The sequence below is a fragment of the Larimichthys crocea genome, unplaced genomic scaffold (genome assembly GCF_000972845.2).
Source record: "Larimichthys crocea isolate SSNF unplaced genomic scaffold, L_crocea_2.0 scaffold83, whole genome shotgun sequence".
NCBI classification, from domain to species: domain Eukaryota; kingdom Metazoa; phylum Chordata; class Actinopteri; family Sciaenidae; genus Larimichthys; species Larimichthys crocea.
Window position 1 is genome coordinate 361,304 of NW_020860930.1, and position 19,766 is coordinate 381,069.

The following is a 19,766-nucleotide window of genomic DNA, read 5'->3' on the forward strand; positions in this document are numbered from 1 at the left end:
TGTCAGACAGAGAATGCTGTTACATCTTTTGTCGTCTTGTCTTTTGTGAAGCGTATGAAATCGAATTATTTTGTCGTCCCTCCTCAAACGTCTTAACTGGAGCGTTTCTCAGCCGCTCGTGCAAGTTATTTTCACAGATTTTTTGTATTATAGATTCCTTGAAAAATAAACAGCAGTATCCTTTAAATGAGTTGACACTTTTTACACAGTTTTTTTTTTTTTTTATACAAATGTCGCTTTGACATTTTTAATGTGTTAAGTTCTTACACTCATTCCCCAACCGCAGGGCCATGGATCATTTACCACACACAGAGAATAAAAACTGATTGCTGAATATCAGAATTTGGAAGATGTTTTATTTATCTGTGCCAAAATGCTCCTGTTGGTTACGTGATACGTTACGCTCACAAGCTGGCAGAAATGAGTTTAATGCTGGTCGTATCATTGAATTTTTTTCATATTGAACCCTCACAAAATGTTTCCTCACATACAGTAAAACTGGTCCGTGGCTCAAAGCAGTCCGTTGGAGCATGAACTGACTGTGAAAGAACCAAAAATCCTGCTGCAGCAGTTGCACAAGGTCCTCATAAATCCGGAGGTCCCTGTAGAGACGTGTGGGTCAACACAGTTATCTGTTTGTACACTAATGAGCATTTCAGGACATTGAGTAGTTTAAGACAGGAAAAGTTAGAAATGACTTTAGACGTAAGGCGTATGACAAATCAGGATTACTGATTATAAGAACACACAGGGTTGATCATGGACCAGTGCCATGAAACGTCTGATATTAAAGTGACTTGGTGTGAATAACTCTGACTCGCCTCTCCTTAAAACAAACATGAGAAGTGAGCTGATGCTAACGGCTCCAGGTTTGAGTTTGACTCTCTGGTGTTGAACTTGTCTTTGTTTTCATTACACTGAGTTTTAGTAATCTGTGCGTCCAGGGTGATTTCTGTGCTTTGAGTGTTTTATTTATTTTTTTATAAACGAGCTCTGGGAATTAACGCTGGCAGATTTATTTATTTTTTCTTTATTACGACTAACCATTTAAAATGTTTTTAGCTTAAACTGCAAATACAGCGACTACTGATTCACATCAACGTATTAAACAGTGTTGGTGGCTTTTTTTTTTTTTTTTTTTTTTCCACTATCTATAATTCATGAAGCATTTTGCACGCCTTTGGTTGCACACTTATCACTGGAAGTAAGAAGAAAAGTATCTTCCAATGTTAATCCTCGTCAGTTACAGAGTGTTGCAGTAAAGTGGAGTCATCCTTTACAGTGTGTATGCAGAGGTTGTGTTACCTCAATGTGACTCCCAAATTTGTATGTGTCCTCCAGCGTGTGTGTGGATGTTTTCCTTGTGTAGTTCAGTTGTGCGTACACATCTAGCAGTGTACTTCTGTTTTTAGCCTGCAGCTATACTCACCTGCTCAGCTCGAGCCAACTCACGTGGCTCACTTTGATCCTCGGCGACGCCGCCGGCAACTCGGAGCTCAGAGCCGTCTCTCGTTTATTCATTCGTTGAACCAACAGCTTCCTTGCAACCACTTTCAAAATAAACTCTTGTGATTAGAAGACACATCTGACTATGAACCAACCAAATGAACAATCCACAAAAGTCAAACTCTTACTGATCATGTCAGGAAAATATCTTTTCCATCAAGAAATTCCTTCGCTCCCATTTTGAAGTAACTTTTCAGAGACACCTAGCGTTAAAGCACGCCTGTAGTTCATGCTGCCGATGCCCGTACTTCCTCACTGGATGCTCATAAACAACTTTGCGACTTCGACTGCGTTGCAAATTTATCCCTTGTTAGGCCCACAACATTTTATTCCAGCCCGACCTCGCCAGAAAAAGACAGAAACGGAATTTAAACATCAGTTTCTTCTCAGCGGAGAAGAAATATTCAAAACATGATCCTGTAAAGTTTCAAACTTTTGACAGGCAGTAACTTCTGAACCGGGTTCTTTGCCCAGGAGACGCCTCCCTCACTGTTACTGTTTCACTTATTTATTACTGAATGTAAAGATATCTGTCAGTGAAAGGCACAAACTGAAAAATACAAAATGATACAAAACGTCAAACGTGTCGTGTTCGCTGGAGGAAAACCAGAGGAAGTAAACACAGACGGAGCTCAGGCTATAGGAGAGCAATGATCAATAATTCACTTTCTGGATTTGTTCTGCTCGGCAGAACTCACTGTGTGTGTGTGTGTGTGGTTTAATCTGTTTCCATGTGTATAATCAGCTGAGACTTAAACACAGGTAGAAGCCACCAGAGCTAATTCAGCAGAAACGGAAAACTCTTGTGACATTTTGTCCTCCTGAAATCTGCACTTCGCTTCAGCTTGACGGAGCTTTACGTTATTGGTGAAATATAAATACAGAAGAGAAACAAAGTATAGTTTGCAATCACAGCATTTGTTGAAAAGATTGTGTGCCGGCATCAGTTTGAGGTGTGCTGTAACTTTCACTGATTCATAGGCTGCAGGGGAAAAAAGCTACTTTTGAAGCCTCAGCTGGACTTGGCGTGATTACCTCGACACAGCGTTGACATTTGCAGCTGAATTACAGAGAAATAAGGAGAGTGAATATTAAACTCTGATTCATGAACTGACCACAAAACCAGGATCCCAGATTCATGCTCACATTGTGAATTAAACTTGAATCTTTAATCGTCATCAGAGATCATGTTTCCTTAACCGCCTGAGGCTCACAGTGGTCCAGGTTCCTCCTGTCAAACTTCTCCTAATGAATAGTGAATGCTGTGGTCGGGCCCGATCAGACGGAGCAGCAGGGAGACGGCCTGAGGATGATGAAGAAAAAGTACTTTGGTCCTCATCGATCCACTTCTTCTTTAGCGCTGTAAGACGAGCACACGCTGACATAATCAGGTACACGCTCCACTGGACACCGGACCAGCGACTGGGCCGCGATCTGGTACGAGCCACCGCACACTTTAGTCAACAGTTTTTCTGTTGCTGTTGCTAGGCAACACACTCCCCAATTTCCTGTTTTCCACTTGTGTGCCAGTCAAACAATTCTCAAACTGAAGCTGCAAACAACACACTCGTGTTCTTCCAGGCGGTCTGCAAGATCACGGTTTGGTTTTTTTCTTGCTGTTGTTGAAGGTGAAGCGGTTCGTCTCTTTGCTCTTCTAATTGGACGGCAGAGAAAGAACTGTGGCGAACTGCACACCACAACAAAGCAGTGATACATCCATGAGGACACTGCGAACAGACCGAGCTTCAGTTTGTCTGGTGGATTGAAAACCTAAATGTTAAAAACACTTTTTGCTGTGACAGAAGTCAAATTTCACACTGAGCTGATAAAGAACAATGATATTGTAATTTATTTCTCCAAGTGTAGACTCAAAATTGTAGACCTTATCTTTTCTTTGGTCCATAAACCTAAAGAACGAGCCTCCTGTTGGGTTTGTCTCCTTCTCAGTGTTTCCCTGCCCTTTGTGTTCTGTGTCTGGTCTCCCCTGTCTGGGCGTAGCTGACCTAGTTACTCCGACCACTCCCCCGTTGGTCGTCACCCGCTCTGCTCTCACACCTGCTTCTCATCATCTCATCCTGCAGTAACTCCGATTCACCCTCCCATCATCACGACTTACCAGCTCAGAGAAACCTACATGTTACCGACTGACCTGCACAGGATTAAAATCACTGAGCAGTGCAGGTAATGTTGGAATCACCTGACACTGAATGTCTGTATGTACATGTACAGACACCGATCAGAGACTTGTACTGCGGGGCACTGAATACACACTTTACACACACCCAAAAGTATACACACACTACACTTTACTACACACACTGGGTTTAATCCTTCGTCACTCGGGCGACCTGACCGCACAAAGCCAAATAACTTGCCAGGCACATAAACAAGCCCGACCAATAGGAGGTGGCCTCGCTTCGAGGGAACTTGGGCTGTACTCTTCCTTCCTCCCTCATTAATTTATTTTCTTCTCCGTCTGTTTGTTCTGTTGCTGCTGTCCACTTCACAGACTTCAGTCGCTTTAGAAAAGAGACGCAGCTCAAAAGACGGAAGCTCACAGTTTGTGTTTGATATCAGGGGTGAGGAAGGAAACGAAAATGTGGAGAGAGACGAGGAGGGACGGTGAGAAATCACAGAAATATGGTGACGCAAGTGTCCCAGAGGGGACGGACACGTAGAGGCATGTGAGGACAGCCGAGCAGCTCAACTCTGAACCCAGACCGACTCTGGAACGCAGACGTGAATAAATGTTACATCATCTGAGAGACGAGCCTTTTGAAAACAGTGCCAATGTTCTTTTGTCATTATTAACAGTCGAGTGGGAGCAGCGTTTTATCCGTGGCTCGGTTACGTCTCCGTCACAACTGAGATGTCCACTGGTAGCACATCAGGAGCTCGGCGGCTGCTCATTAGCCCGTTTTGTGTTGTTTTGTTCATTTTTCATTTATTATTTTTTGTCTTCCAAACTGGCTCGTGGATATGCTCCTCAAGTTCAAGTCGGCTTTATTATCAATACTGAAATATGTACGAGAAGTGTCCAGAGTTTGTGGGGGCAGCGGGCGGAGGAGGAAGGGGGGGCAGTACTGGGAGGGAGTCCAGCATCCTGATGGCCTGGTGCATGAAGCTGTCTCTCAGTCTGCTAGTCCTCCTGGAAGGCAGGAGGATGAAGAAGTGGTGGTTGGGGTGGGTGGGGTCGCCCGCAATGCTGAGTGCTTTGCGGGCCAGGCGTGTGCTATAAATGTCCTGGAGGGGGGGGGGGCACCAATGATCTTCTCAGCTGCTCTCACTATGCGCTGCAGGGTCTTCTTGCAGGATGCAGTGCAGCTGCCGTACCACACAGTGATGCAGCTGGTCAGGATGCTCTCGGTGGTGCCGCAGTAGAAAGTCTGCAGGATGGGGACTGGAGCTCTGGCTCTTCTTAGTTTGCGGAGGAAGTAGAGGTGCTGTTGGGCTTTCCTGGTCAGTGATGCGGTGTTGCTGCTCCAGGAGAGGTCCTCAGTGATGAGCACACCCAGGAACCTGGTGCTGCTTACTCTCTCCATTGCAGCACCCTGCCTTATCTGCCCTCTTGTCTGTCTTGCTTTCACTGGAGTTTAAAGCCATGCTAGCAGCTCTGTGAGGATGAACCATTGAGCATTCCAATAGAAAACCGCGCAGTGGCGCCAAGAAAGTTACATTTTTGGGGGCAGAAAATGACCTGGATCTTCCACATATGCCTCCACACTGCTGGCCTCGTAGATCAAGGCGGCTGAGCTGCTAACATCCGGTTTAGCACTTCACTAACTTGAACAATGATGAAATCGTGCAGACTTTCGAAATGTTGTCGGATCAAATATTAATAGTGGAACAAGTCATTTCTCAGGGGGTGTCCACGATTTTACAGCTGCGTCTTCTTGGGCACTACATCAAATCCAGTTTTGTAGGTATGTAGTCCTCAACCAAAGTATTTGAGAAAGTGTAACTGATGGCGCTACATCACGGTGAACATCAAAAGTCCTGCTTTGTCCAGGATTGTCACGGTTTCAAGCTGGGTGTCCCCGAGTTCTGACAAATATCTGTAAGACACTAAACTGTCCTGTGTGTGTGTGTGTGTGTGTGTGTGTGTGTGTGTTCATATTGTGGATTCATCCTTTGGGGACAATGAACGTTTGCATAAAACTTCTAAAAAGTTAAAGAATGACATGTTTATTGTTGCTTTGCTTTTCGTTGGTGTGTTGTTGTTGTTGTTGCACTATGTTGGCCCACATTGCACCAGCTCAGTTTCTCCTCTCTGCCTGACAGATTTCTTGGACACTCTGTGTGTGTGTGTGTGTGTGTGTGTGTGTGTGTGTGTGTGTGTGTGTGTGTATGTGTATGTGTGTTTTTTCTAAGGTTATCCGTAGTGTTGTGGTGGTGGTGGTGGTGTGTGTGTGTGTGTGTTTTTTCTAAGGTTATCCGTAGTGTTGTTGTGGTGGTGGTGGTGGTGTGTGTGTGTGTGTGTGTGTGTTTTTTCTAAGGTTATCCGTAGTGTTGTTGTGGTGGTGGTGGTGTGTGTGTGTTCTAAGGTTATCCGTAGTGTTGTTGTGGTGGTGGTGGTGTGTGTGTTCTAAGGTTATCCGTAGTGTTGTTGTGGTGGTGTGTGTGTGTGTGTGTGTGTGTGTGTGTGTGTGTGTGTGTGTGTGTATATGTTCTAAGGTTATCCGTAGTGTTGTTGTGGTGGTGGTGTGTGTATATGTGTGTGTGTGTGTTCTAAGGTTATCCGTAGTGGTGTTGTGGTGGTGGTGGTGGTGTGTGTGTGTGTGTGTTCTAAGGTTATCCATAGTGTTGTTGTGGTGGTGTGTGTGTGTGTGTGTGTGTGTATGTTCTAAGGTTATCCGTAGTGTTGTTGTGGTGGTGGTGTGTATGTGTGTGTGTTCTAAGGTTATCCGTAGTGTTGTTGTGGTGGTGGTGTGTATGTATGTGTGTTCTAAGGTTATCCGTAGTGTTGTTGTGGTGTGTGTGTGTGTGGGTGTGTTCTAAGGTTATCCGTAGTGTTGTTGTGGTGGTGTGGGTGTGTGTTCTAAGGTTATCCGTAGTGTTGTGGTGGTGTGTGTGGGTGTGTGTTCTAAGGTTATCCGTAGTGTTGTTGTGGTGGTGTAGGTCTGTGTTCTAAGGTTATCCGTAGTGTGGGGGTGTGTGTGTGTGTGGGGGTGTGTGTTCTAAGGTTATCAGTAGTGTGTGTGTGTGTGTGTGTGTGTGTGTGTGTGGGTGTGTGTTCTAAGGTTATCTGTAGTGTTGTGGTGGTGTGCGTCTGTGTTCTAAGGTTATCCGTAGTGTGTGTGTGTGTGTGGGTCTGTGTTCTAAGGTTATCCGTAGTGTGTGTGTGTGGGTCTGTGTTCTAAGGTTATCCGTAGTGTGTGTGTGTGTGTGTGGGTCTGTGTTCTAAGGTTATCCGTAGTGTGTGTGTGTGTGTGGGTCTGTGTTCTAAGGTTATCCGTAGTGTGTGTGTGTGTGTGTGTGTGTGTGTGTGTGTGTGTGTGTGGGTCTGTGTTCTAAGGTTATTCGTAGTGTGTGTGTGTGTGTGTGTGTGTGGGTGTGTTTTAAGGTTATCAGTAGTGTGTGTGTGTGTGTGTGTGTGTTCTAAGGTTATCCGTAGTGTTGTTGTGGTGTGTGTGTGTGTGTTCTAAGGTTATCCGTAGTGTTGTTGTGGTGTGGATGTGCTGCAGCTGAGTGAAGAAATCAAACTGAACAGCAACGACTTTATATGTTTATATCATTTTTATTTTGTAAAATCAGAACAAAGAGGAAATGAAAATAGAAAAATTAAAGTACTGATTTGGTTCTGTTCAGCGCCTCCATGTGACTGAACTCTTATTGTAACCTCTTTTACTTTTCATGATCTGACATCAAGTATTTACAGAAGTGCAGCAGGGCCATCGCATCCATAGAATAATAATGACAATAATTTTGCAAACAGTCTAACAGCCAAACATCAACCACGAGCTGTCAGGAGGCGTTTGTTTTATCCTCCTGCTGAAGTTCACACATGCAGACTCTGTAACTCCACGCGGGGTTAGGGGCTGTGAGTCCTGCTGACTCATCATCTGTCACACCTTTCCAAACAGAGCCGCCTCACCCATAAAAGAAACTATAATGATAATTATAATAATGATGAGCTGATTAAATGATACATAAAAAGAAACAATAAGAAATCTTTGGGTAACAACAATGATTCTGATTTTTAATTGTGATCATCAAAATAAAACAAATGAAAAATCAAATGAAACAAATTAAGAGTGTGATAGGAGTAAGTCAAACATGCATATAGAGAATATATATCAAAGTATAAAATGATGAATAAATATAAATGAAGAAAAATAGAAACATACAAACAAACATTGCTGACGGAGGAGTCCTCCTTTCCTTTCTTTTGGTTTTGGTCTTTCTGTCCAGACTTGAACGATCGAAACAATCTGACAGCTTCCAGAAGATTCTAAACCCTTTTTCATTTTTGGATTTACAGAGGAAACTGGGTGGAAACCCGCCAAAATAAAATCACACATATCAAAGTAATGATGTATATTTTTGGTTATTGATTATTAACTATGTACAACACAACAATCAGGACTTTATTTGACCCGTTTGATTAACTGGGAATGATTTTTATCTCTGGGCACAGACCAAGAATCTTTTGTCATTGCTCTTATTCAAATGGACACAGGTATGCATAACTGGGCCCAACAACAAAGAAGCCTGGGTGAAGAGGCTCAGTGAATGTGGTGTGGAAGGTGTGCAGGTGACTCAGTGTGTTAGAACAGACTCTGTAAAAGGACAGAGTGCCAGCAGGCCAGTCCAGATACACCCCAACTCTGCTGCAGCCAGAGGGAAAAGGAATTTCCTTCAACTTCCCATTATGCCATATCTCAACTGTGTGCTTTAGAAACATGAATAAAGGATATTGGAGCAAAGCCCATGATATGGCATTATCACCAAGTCTGCTCTGTGAACTGTCTCCTTTTCTTTGAATTGATTTGTATGCAGCACCTATGACAAGTTTTACTAAGAAGCTAATGCTCCACTCTACCTCCCAGTAATGACGCCCAGTTAGCCCCTCACTGCACAACACCTGATATTGTTCATCAAACCGCTCTGGATGATCAGGATAGTACTGCCATGATCCCCATGTTGCCTTTTTGTTTCCCTCAGACAGAGTGAGGCGCCTGTTTGCAGTGTCTGGGTCCAGGGTGAGGTCACAGGCATCTGATGGAGAGACCAAAACAAAATGTGTTATTAGTCATTGTGATGGTCAAACAGGTTTCTGGAGAACAGTAATTAGTACAGCGTAGTTTTGACTGAAGAAACATGGAAAATGACTTACACCACATCAGATCTGTCCTGTCTGTGATCTCCTCCACAGGAGGGATCTCAGGCTTTGTGAAATCATCAGTGACCCGATAACCGTCCTTGTAATGGTAGATAGTTGCTCCTGTGTACTTCTCATTTGCAATCGAGGCTATGAAGAAACGGACTTGGGGGAAGTTCTTCAGTGCTTTGGCAAGATTGTGGACCTCTTCTGCTTTTTCTCTCATTTTGGTTAAAACTTCATCTGAGTAGTACCATGGGACTTCAGTGGTACTTCCTAACATAAGAGTATCCACGTAGTTGTTCATCTCATCAAAGCAGGGGTCAGCACTCTCCAGGGAGGTGAAAACGAAGCACACAGCATGTTCTACACCTGCAGCAAGAACCTCTCTGTCCAACTCTGACTGACTATGGACGATCTCTGCTCCCTCCATCATTCCTACACAGAACCTGATGATGTTGATTTCTCTCTCTTTATGATCCAGCCACTCGCTGAGTTTGTCATGACTGAATGGTGACCCGTGTCTGTCTTCAAAGACTTGTTCTACTGAACTCTCATCTTCTTTACCTTTACGGATGAGGGGAAATTTCTTCCCCATGATCTGCTCGAGGTAAGATGTGTAATAATTACAGTTTTTTTTGAAACTGCTTAGATCTTTGTGAATCTGTGGAAAATCCTCTACTACTCTGTCATCCAAAGAATCATTGCATCTCATTTCTATTTCCTTTAAATCTTCTAGAGCATCTTGTGCCTTCCTCACTAGTCCAACGCTGATCCCACTCATCAGCTCAGCAGCTCCTGAATCTAAATTCTTCAGTGGCATCAGCCAGACCATCAATGGAACACTGTTCTCTCCATTTTCTCCCAGAAGCTTTGGAAGTTCGACATAGGTCTTCACTGCGTCTACAAATGTTGCAGGGTTGCTTTCAAGAATGAAGTCTCCATAGAATTTACAGGAGAATTTCTCAGTTGTGTTTTTTTCCTCATCAGTCAGCTTGATGTCAAGTTTCCCCTCGATATCAAGAGAGGGGATCTTCTTTACCACAGCTTCCATGTGGCCCTGGATATCTTGAACGTTGCTGGCTTCTAACTTCTCACTGTCAAACACAAAGAAAGCTTTTGCCCCATAAAGGATGCCTGTGACTACATGTGTTGCAAAACCTTTCTTAATAAGATCTGCCTGTTCTGTGTCCATGGTTAGAAGGTGAGTAATTGACAGCTGTTTAAAGTTGGTTGTAGCTTTGTACTGACATGTCACTCTGCTCTGATTCTTGAATTTCTTCGTATCATTCAGATACTTGGCAGATCCTCCAACTTCAATCAGTCCACCCAGGAAGCTGGCCTTCAGAGAAGCTTCAACATCCAGCAGAGAAGACTTGGATTCAATGGAGTCAGATGCAGAAATTTGAAATGCACTGCTGTGCTGAGAGCTTTCGAGTGTGTTTTCTTGGAGAGTTTTACCATCCCACAGTGTCAAACCTGTGGAAATTAGAATCTGTCATTTTATTAATATAAGATGAGATTTATTTATAACATTTAAAGTTATTAGATAATTGGTATAATTTAATTAAGTATTTGTATTCTTCTTAATTCAAAACAGGAACTATATTTCAGGATACACCTTGCATTTAATAGGTGATGATGTATCACATGTTGCTGAGTGTTCAGTTGTCCTATTTTTGAGGCGGACATTAAAGTAATCATGCTACACTGAAGAACTGGTCCGTAACTCATTTAATTTAGTCAAAGTCAAGTTTATAGTTAACGCTAAGAGTAACTTTACATTAACATGAAGTCACAAGACTCTGATCATTACGGTGGCCGGGAACCCTCAATGCTGCAAATAAAAGAAACGCTGCAAACAAAAAAGAAATGCCGCTGCAAATAAAAGAAACTTCACAACGGAAGTGAATTACCGGGGACTATTTTTGCCGGTGCACCTGTAGTTTTTTATGTGAGAGGAGAAGAAGAAGAAGAAGAAGAAGAAGAACTGCACTTCGGTAAAGTTAGAAATATATTGGCACTTCCGAGATCAATAACTCTTAATTGAAACGTTAAACCACAAAACGCATATCTTCAACCATAGTAACACAGACAACGAGCTACAACCTAATGTTCATCACAACAAGCCATCCTCTGAGCCACACCAACAACATTAGTGTTTACTAAGACTTTTCATAATTTCTGGGAATTTTCTATTAGGAATATTAATGAATAACTTTAATATGATACAATACTGCGGTAATGCTATCTACACTTTAAAATCTAGTGCCCGACTACATCAGTTTGTACCGTAAAGCGTCTTCATGGTGCCTTCATGTACACCTCGGAAACACAGAAATCAAATAATAATCTCTTTTCTAACATACATATGCAGATTTAGAAAAGTCATTAAATGAACAAATCAAATTGTTTTCTGACAACTCCACCTGATTCTTGTTCTACAGGTTCCCAGCTACTTCTGGGGTGATTTTCAAGTTCTTTTACTGTACCGTACCGGTTTGTACTTTACCGTACAAACTGATGTCGGGCACTAGATTTTAAAGTGTAGATAGCGTTACCGCAGTACTGTATCATATTAAAGTTATTTATTAATATTCCTAATAAAAATTCCCAGAAATTATGAAAAGTCTTAGTAAACACTAATGTTGTTGGTGTGGCTCCAAGGATGGCTTGTTGTGATGAACATTAGGTTGTAGCTCATTGTGATGAACATTAGGTTGTAGCTCGTTGTGATGAACATTAGGTTGTAGCTCATTGTGATGAACATTAGGTTGTAGCTCATTGTGATGAACATTAGGTTGTAGCTCGTTGTCTGTCTTACTATGGTTGAAAATATGCGTTTTGTGTCTTAAAACGTTTCACTTCAGAGTACTGATCTCAGAAGTCCAATATCTTTTAACTTTACCGAAGTGCTAGTAGCCAATTAGCACCTTTCTCTTTCTCGTAATTACGAGATCAGGTGTCTAATTTATTTTTTTTCAAGTGAATGCATATCGTCTGTATTCTTTTCTTCGCTCACATAAAAAAAAACTACAGGTGCACCGGCAAAATATGTCCCGGGTAATTCACTTCCGGTGTGAAGTTTCTTTTATTTGCAGCGCTGTTTCTTTTTTGCAGCTGGTTTTTTTTATTTGCAGCGGGCGTTTCTTTTTTTATCTTTGCAGCGCTGTTTCTTTTTGTTTGCAGCGTTTTCTTTTATTTGCAGCAGTGAGGGTCCGGCCACCGTAGATCACCCACAGAGGATTCCCCCGCACAAAAAGGAATTTTTCTTTCCTTTGGAGAAATTCTTAAAGCAACAGATTATTTTATAAAAAGAATATGATTGTACTTAACGCACAAAACTAACGCGTTACGTTACACGTTACGTACACGAAAAAAGTAATTAGAGTACAACACTGCTTTTTTAATCCCTTGACAGCCCTAATTTAATATTAAAACTTCTTCATAAGATTGTAGTCAAAGTCAAGACTGACCTGCGATCAGTTTATCTTTCCGAGCATCGTACAGCATTCCCAGGGTGAAAGGTCGACCCAGGGCAGCAATCTTCATGTTCTCTGAGGCCATTTCTCCAACCTGTAAGTGACCACACAGCCTTCAATACTGCATTTACATTCACACAGCAGGAGTCAACTCTCCTCACAAACAGAAAGGACGACAAAGAAAGACTGCAGTTCTGCTATGAACTGCAGTGTCTCTCTGCTGACACTGATATTTTTACACAGGAGTTCAGTAAAAGTTGTTAGATCCCGATTTACCCCTATACAGGAGTTATTGGACCAGCTCTCAGTTTAAAGGGTCCGACCCTCTAGCCTGTGGGTATTACCCTACCAGGTCTTCAGCAGAGGACAGTTTAAGCTGTTGGCGAGGAGACACGCCTAGCTTCTAACTGCCTTCATGTGGACACCTGCCCTGTTCACTCTAGTACAGCACCTGACAAAATAGCCCTGGAGTCAAATACTGCACTAGCCACGCCCGTTCTCCTCAGATTGATCTTGGCACTTGCTAAGATCATTTTTAGTGGCTTGTACAGTAAGCCCTTATGCTTTGACTAAAGTAACCAGTTACAACCTTCAAATATGTTGGACACACTTTTCCTAATATTTATTTATCAAAAATCTGATGTCCACAATTTACTCTTTAACTGTATTTAATACATTTACTGCAAAATTAAGCAAGGGCAAGCATACAACTTAAACTGATTTGAAGTTGATTCATGTTCACTAGTAAACATTAACTTAATATTTGATGAAAAGGCTGTAGCTGAAGAGTTAAATGTCGAATTTGAAGAGAGAGAGGGAAGTGGCATACAGGCCCATACATACTGTTGGTTACTGTTGAAACTCCCGACTTTGTCCAAAGTCCAAAAAGTCTCTTACCAGATCAGTCTTCAACAGCCAGGTGATCAAACACGTTTGGCTGTTTATGTGCTCCATCTCTTGAGTTGAAGTTTTAAGTTCAAAAATGCAATGCCCCGATGTGGTCGATCGATCAGCTTGTCCTGAACACGAGAGCCGGCCGAGGACTAACCACGATCCTCCTTGTGTGGCGTCTTATATACCCTTTGCTTCCTATGGTCCAAATAGCATGCATTACACATAATGTTATTATGACATTATGTTACATCATAGGTACAGAACCTGTTGAACAACAGCAAGTTTTCTTACCACAGGAATGAAAACACACGTAGTGATACAAACATCAACAAACAGGTACAGCAAGTTTTCTTTGCAAGAGAAGAGATTCAACAGAACAAGACGAAAACAAAAGTTTACTGAGGCCAAGACATTTCTGGCAAACAGTGACACAAAATGAGGAATGAACCATTACGCAAGTTAAAGGATGCAAATTTGTCTTTTAATAGTTTGGACAGAAGAAGAAAAGACATCAGACTCTGATACACACATAATTCTTATTAGCAGGATGAATTTATTGATAAAAGCATTGTAACTTTGCATTTAGGCCTTCTTTGTCAAGACAATTTAATAAAAATCTGAAGGCTGTCAGGAACACTGGAGCCAAGATCAACATCATCATGTTGATGTTATGTTACATCATAGGTACAAAACCTGTTGAACAACAGCAAGTTTTTTTTTCACAGAAATGAAAACACACCTCCCCATGAGCCTTTCTGTGGAACAAATACTTGAACTATCTGAACATCATGTTACATGATAGGTACAAAACCTGTTAGCTGTTCATATTCTGACAAGGTTAGTGTTTCTCATGAAATCCCCAAAGATCTCAGAGAGGGTTCAACATGTCGACAGCTGCTTGATGTATGTAAATAATGACGAGTCACTGACTTCACCTGCAAGTCCCTGCATCCTTAAAATGACTTGATTTACTTGGTAAAGTCCAACTATTGCAGCGTTGTCTCAGCTCCAGAGACGGCAGCTGAAAAAGTTGCAGCAACAGCCCAAGGCTTTTCACCGAGACCTGGCTTAAAAGAATAAGACATGACAACAGTAGACTGGATATCCAGTCTGGTACAGGAGGGGTCAGTTGTGATGAAAAAACACAGAAGAAAAAGGAGTTTTTAATCAAACTGATCTTATTTTCAGTCCTCCTCTTCCTTCCACTCTTCATCTTTGCTCTTTATCCTCCAGTACTTAAATAAGAGACAAGATAAGAGGCAGGCAGAGTCTCAGAGTTGTCTGCAGCGTTGCCAAAGCACGTGTGGTTCTTCCAACAAACAGCGGGTGCTGCCGCGGGCCACTCCCCGTCCCAAAGCACTCCCAGGCAGCCCGGTCCTCGCACAGCAGCCCCTCCCAGCTGCAGTCAGAGCAGGAGACGTTCACCCCTCCGCGTCCAGACTGTGAATGAACTGCGCATGCCTGAATCTGCTGCTGGCTCATTTAATGTCAGACTACTAGACAGGTCAAAGAGGAGGGTGGAGGGTTTGAGTCGACAGAAGGAAGTTCATTTGTAGTTCTAAACATATTTAGGCTTTTTACTGACTTTGTCTCTGCCAAGACGTTATTCCTCTCTCCTTCAGTGTCCATTACACTTACATGCACATGGCTGATCATTCAAATTAGTTGATGACGTCATTTAGCAACTTTTAGGACAGGCAGTTGCTACTTTCTTTACTGAGGAGTTGGTTGACAACACTGGTTGTCAGATTGCTTTCACACTCTTCTGTCTAATGAATGTCTTGTCTATTAGAAAAAGAGCTGTCGAGTTAATTGCTAATGTTGTGTCTGGGTCGGACGTGGTCTGGCTAAGTCTCACACATCCCAAAAGAAGATTGTGCCTTTTTCTTTTTCCAGATTCTGTTGGGCCCCTGAGAATAACACAGACATGGTTCATGTGCTTCTAAATATGTAAATATGCTACGTAGTTGTTTTTATTTTTTGAAGTTTGCACAGGGTGTCTTATTTTGAAAATCGACTGGATTCTCTGTGCAGATTAACTGACTGAGACTGCGAGCTCTGAGCGGAGGCCCACTTATGGGACACTTTGAACCGGACCACGACGGAGCTACTGGGGTTTGAAACATTGACTAGAATGGCTGCGTATCGCTGCAGCGCACACGCAATGCTGCACCAAGGCGTTCAGGGGTTAAAGGCCAAATTCCACCGGGCACGGATTCGTGTGTTCCATGTCCAGCCGGAGCTAATTGCGGTCGCCAGTGTTGTCAATGTAACCCCACCAGAACCGCCGTGGTCCATTTCATAAACGTTCCTGAAGTGGTTGATCTATTTTTGACGGATGCTGTGAGCAGCCCGTGTCAATTTTTTTAAAGTATATATTTATTGGGCCTTTTATGCCTTTAATTGATAGGACAGCTGAAGAGAGACAGGAAGCAGCGGGCAGAGAGAGGGGGAATGACACGCAGCCGTCCGATGCAAGATTCGAACCGGAACCAGCTGCAGTGAGGACTGCCCCGACCGCCCCGACCGCCCTCAGCCCGTGTCACCTTAACACAGAGCACCTCGAGCTGACAGGAAGCCAGACACAGAAACAGCACAGAGAATCCGGTGGATTTTCAAAATAAAACACCCTGTGCAAATGAAGTACGTAGCATATTTAAAGTCTGATTTACCTTTTTGTAAAATTATATAAAAGGTATAAAAAATAAACAATGTGATAGAAAACACTTGACATTGTGCAGCGTTTGTCCATCAGCAGTGTGTATTTTAATTTTTTGTTGTTTTTTTTTTTTGTCATTTTCAAGACGTGAACATCTGAACAAGACCTTACTAACACGGGTCAGACATACACAACACCTTCTGCATAACATCACTTAGACTGCCAGTGTCAACCAGTGAGGAGTGGCAGCAGTGAATCATTGAAATCTTTCAAACTAGTTTGAAAAGGAGAGAAATTTGGTCTTCAAAGTGACTGACAGGTACGAAGAGAACGACACACTGGCCTGTGATTCTTTCCTTTCCAAAAATAACTGAGTTCAGTACGTCATCAAAGATCTCCTGACATGAAAGCAGAATTATTTATTTTAGGTTTTACTTGAAAAAGCTTCAGTGAAACAAGTATTTAGAGTTACTTCCAAGCCCTGCACACACACACACACACACACACACACATGCACACACAGACACACACACACACACACACACACACACACACACACACACACACAGGTGACGTGCTTCCCTGCTCTGAAGCCGTCTCACTGCTGATGGATGTGATCTGATCTGGCTCCTGCTCCCCGTGGCTCAGCCTCATCTGCACCACGTTATTGCTTTATTTTCCAAAGATGATTACTGCTCCTCCGCTGCTGGTTGGAGAAACGAGGCGGTGCAGTCGGCAGTCAAATGTTCCTCCGAGTCTCTTCAGGAATCAACATGTTCATGTTTGTCTCACTACGCTTGTGGATCTCATTCAGTGCGTTCATTCTCATTCCTGCTTCACAGCCCGTGGAGGTAACTTTGGGAGACGTTTGCTTGATTTGTTGAGCTCAGACTGCTGATGAGTTATTAAGAGATTTCTTTCTGGCCAGTAGGAACAGGAGAAATGTTTCATTGTTTCAATATTGTTTTAAAGCTACATTACAACGTTGTAATCCCTCTGTGGTAACTATGTTCAGCTGTACTCGAGTGTGAATGTTCACACACCAGCTGACTGCTGTAACCGATGTTCAGACACTTTTTTTGGTCCCACACAAACAATATTTACTTCCCTCCCACACACACTCCCTCAGTTATTGTCTGTATGTGAGTTGTGCTGGGAAGCAATGAAAGTGTGCAATGATGCTACCTGACAGCCCATTAAACCGGAGAGAGATGAGGATGCAATTAGATTGTCATCCACGCCAGAGTTACTGCGACAAAGCAGATGGAAGGAGGGGTTTTATTTCTGGAGGGAGCGGAGTCTTTTCAGGGTGAGAGGACGATTTCTGCACGAGACGTTTGACACGATATCAAGTGATTGACGGATGGTGATTATTGTGTGTGATCGGCTGTGTCGGTGTATGAGTCTGTCGGCTCCGCGTTGATTCAGCTGCTGAGTTAAAAGGACGAAGTTTCCATTGGTGAGAAATGAAGTCGCTCCTCCTCTGCGGTCACTTCATCTTAAAAAGGTCTTTGACAACAAAAGTGAGACTTCGCTTTGAATGGAGCTCCAGATTTACGGTTCACTCGGCGCAGAAACGCACTTCAGATGTTTGAGCTCTCAACACATGGGGGTGGAGGCGAGACTTGGAGGCCTCTCTTTGTTACTTTGACAGCTGCTGTGTCAGTGAAGTAAGGACTGGAGCTGGAACTCACCTGTTCAACTTATATTAAGGCTTAGTGTTGTGCAGAATGGCAAACAGCATGGGCAGGTGGATGTCGTCACAGGTTTCAGTAACCAGGCTTCATTCTGCCTGCCTCAACTCCACCCACGCTCCACCTCTTTGCCCATTTTCGGATTAGGGCTGTTTGGTCTGACTCATGTTACATTTGTTCAGGAGGTCACACACTCACCGAGACGAGACACTGCTCATTCTTGTTCAGTTTTCATATTCTGTGTGCGTCCATAAGAAGTGAGTACTGTATGTAGTTTGTTCATTTTATCACGTGTGGTGTTTCTGTGTCATCATATATGTCATTATTCGTACTTCTTTATTTCATATCATATTGTTTTTATTCATTACTATTTCAGATGTTTAAAATTTCACATTTGTTTACATACTTTTCTTATTGTCTTTGCAGTTACCACACACACACACACACACACACACACACACACACACACACACACACACACACTTACTATTTCATTTCTTAAAGAAACAATTCACCATCATATGAATTGTTCTCACCGGACAAACTGTGGAGGTGTACAGCCAGATAAATCATTCAAGTTTGGGGATTAGAAGCCAACACCTTTTATAAAATCCAAGCTCTGATATGTGATGTCTGGAGTCTCGCCTCAGTGAATTACGGCCTCCAACAAGCAAGGACCTGTTGATGCTCCGGCATGGCAGAGGACGCCACGATGGAGTACCAGACTGAGTCTTCTCAGACAATATGCTACTCCCCTCCCCCTACACCAACTTGGGCTCGCAGCAATAACCAAACAGCGAAGTGTTGTTCCTTCAGTAGCCCACTGTCGTGGTCGGCTCCTGGTCCGCTACTTTTCTACTCACCTGCCTGCCGTCTGTGTTTCCTCACCTGATCACATACCTACAGTACCTGCCCACTCATTCCATTCAGTCCCTGCCAGGTTGTCTTTAGCATCATGCAAAGCTCTCTTGTGTTCATCTCTGGACTGCTTCCCCGGTTTCGAGCCTGCCCGTCTCTGACCCGTCCTCGTCGTCTCTGCCCAGGTAACCTGACCAGCCTTCTGTCCCAGACTCCTCTGCCTGGATTCCCCCGCCCCCGGAGGTTTCAGCTATATGGACTTCTTCTTCATTCACCTGCTGTGGATTTTTGCTCAATAAACTGAAGTGTTCCTGCTCTGGTCTCAGTCTGTGCTGTACTCGGGTTCAACCACACGCCGGTTACAGCCCAGAACGGACAAACTAAACACCGGCTCTTTGACATTTTTCTCATGCAGGGCCGGACGCCCTGAACTTTATAATGATTCTCAATGAACCCATGAATGTAGTCTGATTGTTCCTCAACGCTGAAATCTTGTGTTCTAACATACGTGTACGTGAGGCAGATGAAAGTGAAGCCTCAGAGCTTCTCCCTCATGAAAATATGACGCATGTTAAATGATCCTGTGTTCAAATCATCTTCTGCTTAATCTCTTCATTCAGCTGTCAACATGTGAGAATATGACGTACCTGTGGAGTGTTTTATTACTCCGTCTGGTTTGATTAGTTTCTTTGTTTTCTGGACAAAATGATCCTCCGTGATCTTTGAACACTTTGCAACACGACACCACTATGACCAAACCGTACACACTGCTCCTTTAAGTAAATGTATGTGTGTATTATGAAGATGAAGAACTTGAGTAAATGTACTTGTATCCTTACTTCTGGCTGTCGGTCGGGATCTTATTTTGGAAATACTTTCCACTCACATGACTTCCACCTCTCTGTCTCTCTTCCTCTCCGTTTCCCCTTTCAGTATAAAAGCACCGCAGTAACAGCCTGGTGCCAGTAGGAGGTGTGATGTTCCACGGATGGAGTGTGTTTGTGTGTGTGTGGAAGCACTGACATAACACCCCATAAAAAGAATGAAAAATACAGCATTATAAAACAGTATTATAATAATACATGTGTTTACTATATATTACATTCTACATAAAGTAATTAAGACGGGTCGGTGAAGGTGCCACATAGATTAATATTAAACTCCTGACAGTGATGATATTCAGAGTTATTGATAAGTAGTGACACTGATAATAACGAACAGATGCTGATTATTTGAATCAGTGTGAGCTCGAGCTGTGAGAGGGACATGACCGGACTGAACACACTCATCAGAGTTCACTGATCAGCTCAAAAACTCAAACAGCTTCAGCGCCGGCTCACACACTCATTTGT

The 19,766-nt window shown here is 43.0% G+C and overlaps 1 protein-coding gene across 2 annotated transcripts; it reads right to left on the reverse strand.

Moving 5' to 3' along the window:
- Positions 1 to 7,227: 7,227 nt before the first annotated feature.
- On the reverse strand, positions 7,228 to 13,411 carry LOC109140859 (stonustoxin subunit beta-like). 2 transcript variants are annotated; one of them, XM_027277056.1, is made up of 4 exons: positions 13,207 to 13,411; positions 12,304 to 12,403; positions 8,843 to 10,306; positions 7,228 to 8,724 (listed from the first exon to the last, which is right to left on the reverse strand). In XM_027277056.1, exons 1-4 carry the CDS (start codon positions 13,261 to 13,263, stop codon positions 8,168 to 8,170), a joined length of 2,178 nt encoding a protein of 725 aa, XP_027132857.1. In that variant the 5' UTR covers positions 13,264 to 13,411; the 3' UTR covers positions 7,228 to 8,167. The 2 variants fall into 2 exon arrangements, with proteins under 2 accessions (XP_027132857.1, XP_027132858.1); XM_027277057.1 differs by lacking the exon at positions 13,207 to 13,411 and adding an exon at positions 12,586 to 12,693.
- Positions 13,412 to 19,766: the final 6,355 nt, after the last annotated feature.

Bases quoted from the DNA above. Each gene is read 5' to 3' on its own strand.
- LOC109140859 (XM_027277056.1), bottom strand. From the start codon at position 13,263: ATGGAGCACATAAACAGCCAAACGTGTTTGATCACCTGGCTGTTGAAG. The intron at 12,404-13,206 runs GTAAGAGACTTT...GGTCACTTACAG, and splicing joins GGCTGTTGAAGACTGATCTG to GTTGGAGAAATGGCCTCAGA. The intron at 8,725-8,842 runs GTAAGTCATTTT...TCTCTCCATCAG, and splicing joins CAGGACAGATCTGATGTGGT to ATGCCTGTGACCTCACCCTG.